General features: G+C 38.0%; 1 protein-coding gene across 1 annotated transcript; it reads right to left on the bottom strand.

Annotated features, from left to right (window-relative positions):
- Window positions 1-9,736, bottom strand: LOC106138898 (26S proteasome non-ATPase regulatory subunit 13). The gene is made up of 9 exons (XM_060953016.1): window positions 9,585-9,736; window positions 9,388-9,501; window positions 8,790-8,925; window positions 8,063-8,211; window positions 6,808-6,967; window positions 4,632-4,817; window positions 4,000-4,140; window positions 2,496-2,648; window positions 1-90 (listed from the first exon to the last, which is right to left on the bottom strand). The coding sequence occupies exons 1-8, from the start codon at window positions 9,698-9,700 to the stop codon at window positions 2,502-2,504; spliced, it is 1,149 nt and encodes a 382-aa protein (XP_060808999.1). The 5' UTR covers window positions 9,701-9,736; the 3' UTR covers window positions 1-90; window positions 2,496-2,501.
- Window positions 9,737-10,505: the final 769 nt, after the last annotated feature.

The following is a 10,505-nucleotide window of genomic DNA, read 5'->3' as shown; positions in this document are numbered from 1 at the left end:
TTTTACAAATAAATCATTTATTAGTAAACATAAACACTAGATTTTATGGAAAGGACAGCTTTGACGGGCAGCTTCTTATGAAATGGAAATCTGGAACAAAAAAAAAAAGATATAAGAAATATTATTTGGGAAAAAAATGGAATGAGAAACCTTATTTCAGTAGTAAGACAGGAATACTAATTTAAACAAGAATGTTACGAAATCTGGAATAAAAAATATAAGAGGTTAAGAATCTTATCTAATATATATACAGTGCCGTGTGGTTCCCGGCACCAATACAAAAAAGAATAGGACCACTTCATCTCTTTCCCATAGATGTCGTAAAAGGCGACTAAGGGATATTACTGGGATATTAAATAAACGGCGTGGCGCAGCGGTAGTACGCTTGTCTGTGTCAGCGGAAGTCCCGGGTTCGAATTATTTTTTGCAATTGTCAAATCTTTTAGTTTCACAACATTGGTTCATTGACGTCAAATGAATTACTTAAAAACTAACTTCACTGCCGCTTCCAAGGCATCAGTGCATAAGAAGCGGTAACAAACTGCACTGCAGCATTTTTTAATCTACAACCAGTATCACATTAGTCAAGTCGAGCGCGCACTGATCTGCAATCACAGGTCAGGCGCACTTTTAGTTTCACAACATCGGTTCATTGACCTCAAATGAATTACTTAAAAACTAAGCTCACTGCCGCTTCCAAGGCATAAGAAGCGGTAACGAACTGCACTGCAGCATTTTAGAATAGAATAGAATGCAATAGATTTATTTTCAAAATTGTATACAAGGTATCACTTATTGACGTCACATAACTTAAATCTAATTATAACTACTACCGCTTCCAAAGCGCATGTGCAGAAGATTTTCTACTCCACAACCAGTATCACATAAGTCAAGTCGAGCGCGCACTGACCTGCAAATCACAGGTCAGGCGCACTTTTATTTTCACAACATCGGTTCATTGACCTCAAATGAATTACAGAATGAATGGAAGCGGCAGTGAGCTTAGTTTTTAAAACTAAGCTCACTGCCGCTTCCAAGGCATAAGAAGCGGTAACAAACTGCACTGCAGCATTTTCTAATATAACATTAATCAAGTCGAGCGCTCACTGACGGCCTCTGTGGCTCAGCGGTAGTACGCTTGTCTGTGACACCGGCGGTCCCGGGTTCGAATCCCGGCCAGGGCGTGATGAGAAAAGAACTTTTTCTGATTGTCCTGGGTCTTGGATGTTTATCTATATAAGTATTTATTATAAAATATAGTATCGTTGAGTTAGTATCTCGTAACACAAGTCTCGAACTTACATCGAGGCTAACTCAATCAGTGTAATTTGTCCCGTATATATTTATTTATTTATTCACCGACCTGCGATCACAGGTCGGGCGCACTTTTAGCTTCACAACATTGGTTGATGTCAAATAAAATACTTGAAAACTAACTTCACTGCCGCTTCACTGCCGAAGCAGTAACAAACTGCACTGCAGCATTTTCTAATATAACTTATATTTGTAAATTGACGTCCTATGAAAATGCTGCAGTGTAGTTTGTTCCGTCGCTTCTTCTACACATGCGCTTTGGAAGCGGTAGTAGTTATAATTAGATTTAAGTTATGTGACGTCAATAAGTATCCAATTTTGAAAATAAATCTATTCTATTCTAACATTAGTCAAGACGACCGCTCACTGACCTGCAAACACAGGTCGGGCGCACTTTTATTTTCACAACATCGGTTCATTGACCTCAAATGAATTACAGAATGAAACAGAATGAATGGAAGCGGCAGTGAGCTTAGTTTTAAAACTAAGCTCACTGCCGCTTCCAAGGCATAAGTAGCGGTAACAAACTGCACTGCAGCATTTTCTAGTATCACATTAGTCAAGTCGAGCGCTCACTGACCTGCAATCACAGGTCGGGCGCACTTTTAGTTTCAAAACATCGGTTCATTGACCTCAAATGAATTACTTAAAAACTAAACTCACTGCCGCTTCACTGCCGAAGAAGCAGTAACAAACTGCACTGCAGCACTTTGTAGTTTGTTACTGTGTTGTAGTCGACCGCTCACTGACCTGCGATCACAGGTCAGGCGCACTTTTAGTTTCACAACATCGGTTCATTGACCTCAAATAAATTACTTAAAAACTAAGCTCACTGGCGCTCCCAAGGCATAAGTAGCGTAACAAACTGCACTGCAGCATTTTCTAGTATCACATTAGTCAAGTCGACCGCTCACTGACCTGCAATCACAGGTCGGGCGCACTTTTAGCTTCACAATATTGATTGATGTCAAATAAAATACTTGAAAACTAACTTCACTGCCGCTTCACTGCCGAAGAAGCAGTAACAAACTGCACTGCAGCATTTTCTAATATAACTTATATTTGTAAATTGACGTCCTATGAAAATGCTGCAGTGTAGTTTGTTCCGCCGCTTCTTCTACACATGCGCTTTGGCGCTTCCAAATAGTCCAAATAGTTCCAAAAATCGACCGCTCACTGACCTGGAATCACAGGTCGGGCGCCCGGTCCCGCAGCAGGGCGGCGGCGCCCGCGACGGCGGCGCACCACGCGTCCAGGCGGCGCGCCAGCGACGCGGCGCCGGCGCGGGGCAGCGCCCGGGGGCGCACCCACGTCACGTGAACCGTGGAGCTCACCTGGAAATATACATCGTTTGTTTGTTTGTTTGTTAGGTATATCTATATTGCATAGACATTCATACGTATAATGATACGTATGAATGTCTATGCAATTTCAAGATTGTAGAAATATACATCGTTTGTTCACGTCTATATCTCCTACTTACGGAGTTGACAGAGCCAACAATCTCGAAAAGAAATCTTGAATAGAATTGAGATTCAAATAGTGACAGGTTGCTAGCCCATCGCCTAAAAGAAGAATCCCAAGTTGATAAACCAATCCCTTAGTCGCCTTTTACGACATCCATGGGAAAGAGATGGAGTGGTCCTATTCTAGCGTCCAGGCGGCGCCGGCGCGGGCGCACCCACGTGACGTGAACGGTGGAGCTCACCTGGAAATGATAACGTTTGTTTGTTTGTTTGTTATATCTATATTGCACAGACATACATTTGTAAATCATTTGTTTGTTATATCTTTATTGTGTGCAGACATACATACATATCAGTACGTCTATATCCCTTGCGGGGTTGACAGAACCAACAGTCTTGAAAAGACTGAAACGTGATGTGAACGGTGGAGCTCACCTGCGATTGTATATCGTTTGTTTGTTATATCTTTATTCGTAGAAATTTTATTGCATAGAAGTTATAAAAAAGAAACAAATCACTTGCAATGGCGGATTTATCCCATGAAGGAATTTATTTCTACCAAATTAAACAACAGTTAATGCCGTGTATTTTCCTTTAAGTTGGTGGTGCGATAAAGTGCACATGCATACTGACAAAATACATACATTACGAAAAAAATATGCATAAATACATACAAGATACATAAAATACATATACATACATACATAAAATATCAAATTAGTATGACCCATTATTGATCTGCCGAAGAAAGAACCCATTCACATAATGTTTGAACGCAGAGCGACTAGGACCCTGTTATATATAATAAATTGCCAGAGAGCTTGAAAAGATCAAAATCTTTTAAACTTTAAGAAGACATTAAAACTATTTTTATTAGAAAAATGCTTTTAAACAATAAATGTTTTATTTAAATGACAATTTATAATTTCCTTTTTATTTGTTTTTTTTTTTAATGCATGATCAATCAAACATAAATGTAAACGATATTTTGTGACTGATAATCAACTATTGTAAGTAAGTATGTACATCCTTTCCAGGATAAAACATAGCGATACTATAAACACATGTAACAGATCTGTACTACTTACCTATGTTTTACAATAAAGTTTTTAATTTGAATTTGAAAAAAAAGAAAAAAATTGAATTTGAACTTTCCTAATCATCTCAGCAAGAGCATTCCAGAGCTATCAGTCTTTTCAAGACTTTCTTTTTTCAATACCTGATCAATATGACCCCGGATCAGCTTCTCGGCCAGAGCCTTCATCACCAGCAGTTCCACCTCGTCGTGGGGTACGCGCGCCTCCCTCGCGATTTCGCTGAATGTCAGTTTACGCTGCGCCGATGTGCGGTTGAAAGCCATCTGTTAATAAGAAAATTCATTTATTTATTTATGGTACCTACACGCTAAATTAATATACATATAAAGAATAATACATAGAATATAATTAATGATAATCAGGTCAAAAGTACCCGAAACCGCCGAGCTTGCATGAAGAGAGTTGTGAATGTGGATGAAGCGAAGGAAGTGTGCAGAGATCGTGGCAAGTGGAAAGAGGTAGTCTCTGCCTACCCCTCCGGGAAAGAGGCGTGATTTTATGTATGTATATAAATAAATATAAGTTAAGTTACACAGATGATTATATTTATAAAGATTTTATATGCTGCAACTATAAGGAGCAAAGAAATAATGGAAAATGTGATAAAAAGGAAAAAATTATTCACCATAATCAGCCTCAATGATGCCCAAAATAACTATTCCACGCGGACGGAGTCGCGGGCACAGCTAGTTACTTCATAATTTTTATGTACCTATCGGGGGTAACGTAAAAAAAAAACCGGCACTCCACTCACCTGCATGAGACACAAAATGGCTATCTTCATCTTCAGCTGCCTGTCGGCCTTCTGCAGTTCGGGGTGCGGCGCCCGCGCACGCACTTTCTCGAAGGCGACGACGTCGCCGGCGCTGACGGCGGCCACCAGCTGCGTCGCCCACGCATCGGGAGTGTTCTCCAACGATTCCAATATCGGGTGGGCTAGCTGGAATGTTATATTAAAAAAAAAAAATCAACTCATACATTATTAAAAAAAAAAAATTGGTTCATATATTATTAAAAAAAAACATCGATTCATTTATTATTTAAAAAAAAATCATCAATTCTTATATTATTAAAAAAGAATCATCAGTTCATATATTATTTTAAAAGAAAAATCATCAATTCCTATATATTCCTATATGAGTGGCCCACGCGTCGGGAGTGTTCTCCAACGATTCCAATATCGGGTGGGCTAGCTGGAATATGATATTAATAAAAAAAATCATCAATCCATTCATACATCAATCACGTCTATATCCCATGCAGGGTAGACAGAGCCTTGAAAAGACTGATAGGCCACGTTCAGCTATTTGGCTTAATGATAGAATTGAGATCCAAATAGTGACAGGTTGCTAGCCCATCACCTAAAAAAAGAATCCCATGTTTGTAAGCCTATCCCTTAGTCGCCTATTACGACATCCATGGGAAAGAGATGGAGTGGTCCTATTCTTTTTTGTATTGGTGCCGGGAACCACACAGTATTTTTTTCTAATTAATAGTATAAAGGAATGAGAAGGCAGTATACAGAGATCGTGGCAAGTGGAAAGATGTGATTTTATGTATGTACTACTCTGTCAAGAAAGTAGCAGGAAAAGATCAATAATACACAAACTGTTTGTTATTCATCCAAATTTATTTTATCACCTTCAAAATATGCTCCTTTAGAAACGATACACTTACGCCAACGAATAATCCAATCATCAAAACATTTTTTAAACGCTGTTTCCGGAATTGAGGTCAGTTCTCGCCGCGAATTCTCTTTTATGTCTTCTACCGATTGAAAACGGGTGCCACGAAGTGGTAATTTGAGTTTAGGAAAAAGAAAAAAGTCGGCTGGAGCCATATCTGGTGAATATGGTGGTTGCTCGATGGTATTTGTTGAGTGTTTGGTTAAAAATTCGTTCACAATGATGGCCTTGTGCGAAGGTGCATTATCATGGTGCAAAATCCAAGAATTTTCTTTCCACAAATCTGGCCTTTTTCGTCGGATTTGCTCTCTTAAACGCTGCATAACACTCAAATAATATTCCTTATTTACCGTTTGACCTTCCGGCAAGAATTCCGAGTGCACAACACCGCGATAGTCAAAGAAAACAGTCAACATGACTTTGACTTTTGAACGACTTTGGCGTGGTTTTTTCGGTTTCGGTTCAGTTGGAAGGCGCCACTCCGAAGCTTGTTGACTAGTTTGCATGTCAAACTCGTAAACCCACGTCTCGTCACCAGTAACAATGCGTTTCATGAATGTTGGGTCGGAATTGACTCGTTCTAGCATGTCCTCAGCGACTCTCATGCGATTGAGTTTTTGAAAAAAATTCAGGTCTTTTGGGACTAGCCGAGCGGCAACATGTTTCATACCCAAATTATTAGTTAAAATGGTACGGATCGACTCGTGAGATACAGAAAGTTCGGTGGCTATCTCTCTCAAAGTTGAATGAGGATTTTCAGTCACTATTTCCTTCACTTTTGCGATGTTAACTTCAGTTGCAGACGTTGATGGCCTACCAGAGCGAGGCAAATCTTCCATCACATCTCGACCGCTTTTGAACGCTTTGTACCACTCATAAGCACGAGTTTTTGATAAAGTCGATTCACCGTAAGCCTTCTGTAACATTTTCAGTGACTCCGAACACGATATTCCATTGGCAATGCAAAATTTAAGACAAACTCTTTGTTCGATGTTTTTATCCATTATGAAATTAGCAATACACACTAGATATGATATAACTAAAAATAGCACTGTATTTAATGTAAACAACAGATGCAACTCAAACTCCGCGCCAAAATGGAAAACAGTTGTGCCAATCTAACAACAACAAAAAAAACAAAAATTTGAATTTGGAACCATAAATAAATAATCCATTCCCGATACTTTTCTGACAGAATGTATGTATGTAAGGAATGTGATAAGTATTAAAAGCGGTTACTCTCACCAGCTCCCCGAGGTCGTAGACGGTGGGCGCGATGACGGCGGCGAGCGCCAGCCGCAGCGCGCAGGCGCGGCGCTCGGCGGGCGGCAGGTCGGCGCCGGCGCGCGCGCAGCCCAGGTAGCGCAGCGCCGCGCGGTAGTAGCGCGACATCGGCCCGCGCACTCTGACAACATTCAACATTTTTATAAAAAAAAAAAAAACATTTATTTCAGACTTATTGAGTCCATACAAATTATGTCGAAAATATATCAAAATTAATAATACCTAAATAAATTGGAAAAATTACATTAAATTAATAAAATTATAAAATTAAAACACGAAATTATCAATTATAAAATCAGACATAAAAAATAATTTGAAAAAATCAGACATAAAAAATATTATAGGATACTTCGTATCGCTTAATAATTGTCAAAACGTATGGTTTAACAACATTGGTTGACGTCAAATAAATTACTTAAAACTAAGTTTACTGCCGCTTCCAAGGCGTCAGTGCAGAAGAAGCGGTGACAAACTGCACTGCAGCATTTTCTTCTTCTTTTCTCCTTCTTCATATTAATATTAATGACATACATACATACATATAATCACGTCAATATCCCTTGCGGGGTAGACAGAACCAACAGTCTTGTAAACACTGATAAGCCACGTTTAGCTATTAGTTCGCGAACTCTAAACTTACAAAAAATATTATGGGACACTTTTATATCACTTAATAATTGTCGTATCTTTTGGTTTCACAACATTGAACATAATAACATAACACAAAATCACGCCTCTTTCCCGGAGGGGCAGGCAGAGACTACATCTTTCCACTTGCCACGATCTCTGCATACTTACTTCGCTTCATCCATCCATTCACAACATTGGTTGACGTCAAATAAAGTACATTAAACTTAAGGCTGTTACAAAAAAGAATAAATAAACATAAACTCATAATACTGGCAGGATACTATGATGTGACAGACCTTCAAGAATTGTTTCAACTTTCTACTAATAAGCGGCTGAGGGGTCACTCGTTAAAGTTATGCCGCACTAAAGCTTTTTTAGCTTCACTACAAAATTTTCTCCCTAATTGTGTTGTTCCAGTCTGTAAACAAGCTTCCTATGAGTGTCATAACTGCACCTTCAGTCAATTGTTTTAAGTATCGGCTAGACAAACTTTAAAAATCTCCAAGCATCAAAATTCACATGCATCAGCTTGATGAGCTGCTAGTGTGTTTAAAGTATATAATAATAATAATCATCAAATATGTACCTGTAATACTCTGAAGCCAGTTTGTAAAACTTGCCGTGTACCGGAGTAACCCCGTCAGCATCTTCCAGTGTACCCTCGAGTTGCTCAATGATCTTCTGTGTGGAGTCCAGGTCGTTCAGCTGTTCTAAGTAGATTTGGCCTTGGAGGACCTGGAATGAGAAGAAACATACATTTTTATTTATTACAGGGCAGACAGAGCAACAACAAAGTGTTATTGTTGGAATAATGTAAACAACGCCCATGCCTGTAGAAGTCTATTTTATCTGTGGCCCGGTTGTGGCGCCACCCGTCAACTTTTCTCTCTTACGCTGCTTACTGCCAACTGTATAGCTTGACCTTTAAATAAACTGTTTTAATTTTCGTCAAGTCTTTAATGGTTTTATTTCTACAGTTATAATATTGTCCTTACTTTCAATTCTTTCTATTGAATATTTTTGTCAAAAAATTTCATTAAATAATAATAATTAACTGACCAAGGTTGCTGGCACCAATATAAAAAAGAACAGGACCACTCCATCTCTTTCCCATGGATGTCGTAAAAGGCGACTAAGGGATAGGCTTTTAAACTTTGGGATTCTCAGCGATGGGCTAGCACCCTGTCACTATTTGAATCTCAATTCTATCATAAAGCCAAACTGCTGAACGTAGCCTGTCAGTCTTTTTAATATTGTTGGCTCTGCCTACCCCGCAAGGGATACAGACGTGATTATATGTATGTATAACTTACCTTACACAATGTCAAAGCCTCATCGTTCATCTTAACTTTGGGCTCCATTTTTTCAAGGAATTCTATAGATTCCTTCTTATTGGTGTACTGTTCTACGATGTGCGAGCATATCTCGATCAACGAGAGCGGGTTGATCCTGAAATTTATTGATCAAACATTTTATTATCCTAATGATATGAGTATCTTGCAAAGTAATGCATTATAATAGGAGAGATAGAGTAAGAAAAGTTTATTGAGTTACAACAATAATATTATAATACAAATTATCATTATTGGCTGTAAAATTACCACACTACGACATATAAGAAGGAAGGCACTATGAAAAGCAGCGTGGAATATGAAAATTATTTATTGAAAATTGTTTCTTCTTGTAGGTGATGGGCTAGCAACCTGTCACTTAACAAATAATAAATTAAATAAACATGTACGGGACAGATTGCACTAATTGAATGCTGTTCCTTTTTAACGAAATTTTTAATAGACCGGTTGAGGTCGAGTTGTAATTGTTTAAGATAAAAGTGCTTCAAAATATAAATTTTCATTACGCTGACTTGCATCTTATTACGGCTTCTTATACCTACAAAGAAAGTTGACTTACTTATTCTCAAAGGTGACCAAGAAGTTCATATACAACTGTATTAGATTGTCGCCTTTCTTTAGCTCCGGTTTCTTCACGAAATCTTGTAATTTTAACGTTAGCTGATGCCATAATCTGAAAAATAACAGAGAATAAGGTTACCCTTGTTTACAATCACAACATCAATGGAAGATGAATACGGAAGACACAAAATTTACTTTTTGTTGTAGAGCTCTTCTAATGTGGCCCATTCTGATGCTAAAGTTGGTTCGGCAGATTGTTTTCTAGTTAAAAAATCGTTTACATCGATAAGAGCAAACTTAACGGTGGCCATTTTTCTGATTTGTTTCACGTAATGGTCTGAAGTTGGCTAATAATGACTGTCATTTCTCAGGCCATAAAAAAAATTACGAAGCATACAAATAAACAACATTCAGCCAAACTGAAGTTAGTAATTTGTAGCGCCATCCAGTGACAAAAAGCCGTAATAAATTCGTATGATTAATGTTTCCTTTTCAACGATAGATGTCACTGCCGATTGTCCAGTTTGATAATTTTAAAAGTTTGGCGCGTGCGGCATTTCGGATCTAAGACATTGTAAATATTCTGTAGGTATAATAACCGAATACCTAGGCGGAATTGCAATGGCAAGGCTTAGTAAGAATCGTCTAGACTTTTAAGAGCTGAAAAAAGCAACAAAATGGCGGACTCATTACGTCATTCCATTTAGTGTACCTATATATATTTTATTCTATCAAGTTTTGATAAGCAATAAAATAACAGTGCTTTGAAATCCCCTATAAAGTTTTTATAAAGCCCTAATAATATAGAGAAAGTTAAGGAAAAAGGCATTTATCAGGTACCTACTAGGTTTTCGGCACAAGAAAAGATTAAGCATTTCTTTCCCATAGATTTTGTAAAAGTGACTAAAGGAATAAGGATACCTAAGCAGATTAGTAACAAACTATTCTGGATTGACTGATTATATAAACTGAGTAGAAATGTCTGTTATAAACTTGATTTTTTTAGGTGATGTGCTAGCAATCTTGGCAGGAGGAAGACTAAGAATAAAATATTTTGAACAAATAAAGCAAAAAGTAAACGTTATAACATACCAACAAATAAAAAAAATTAACAGA

This window comes from Amyelois transitella, chromosome 30 (genome assembly GCF_032362555.1).
Source record: "Amyelois transitella isolate CPQ chromosome 30, ilAmyTran1.1, whole genome shotgun sequence".
In the NCBI taxonomy this organism is placed as follows: Eukaryota; Metazoa; Arthropoda; class Insecta; order Lepidoptera; family Pyralidae; genus Amyelois; species Amyelois transitella.
This window is presented reverse-complemented; position numbering and strand designations above follow the sequence as displayed.

What these genes read in the sequence shown, in the direction of transcription:
- LOC106138898 (XM_060953016.1), bottom strand. Translation starts at nt 9,700, where the DNA reads ATGGCCACCGTTAAGTTTGCTCTTATCGATGTAAACGATTTTTTAACT. An exon ending in GAAGAGCTCTACAACAAAAA is followed by an intron (nt 9,502 to 9,584) that starts GTAAATTTTGTG and finishes GTTATTTTTCAG; the next exon opens with ATTATGGCATCAGCTAACGT. An exon ending in TTGGTCACCTTTGAGAATAA is followed by an intron (nt 8,926 to 9,387) that starts GTAAGTCAACTT and finishes AATAAATTTCAG; the next exon opens with GATCAACCCGCTCTCGTTGA.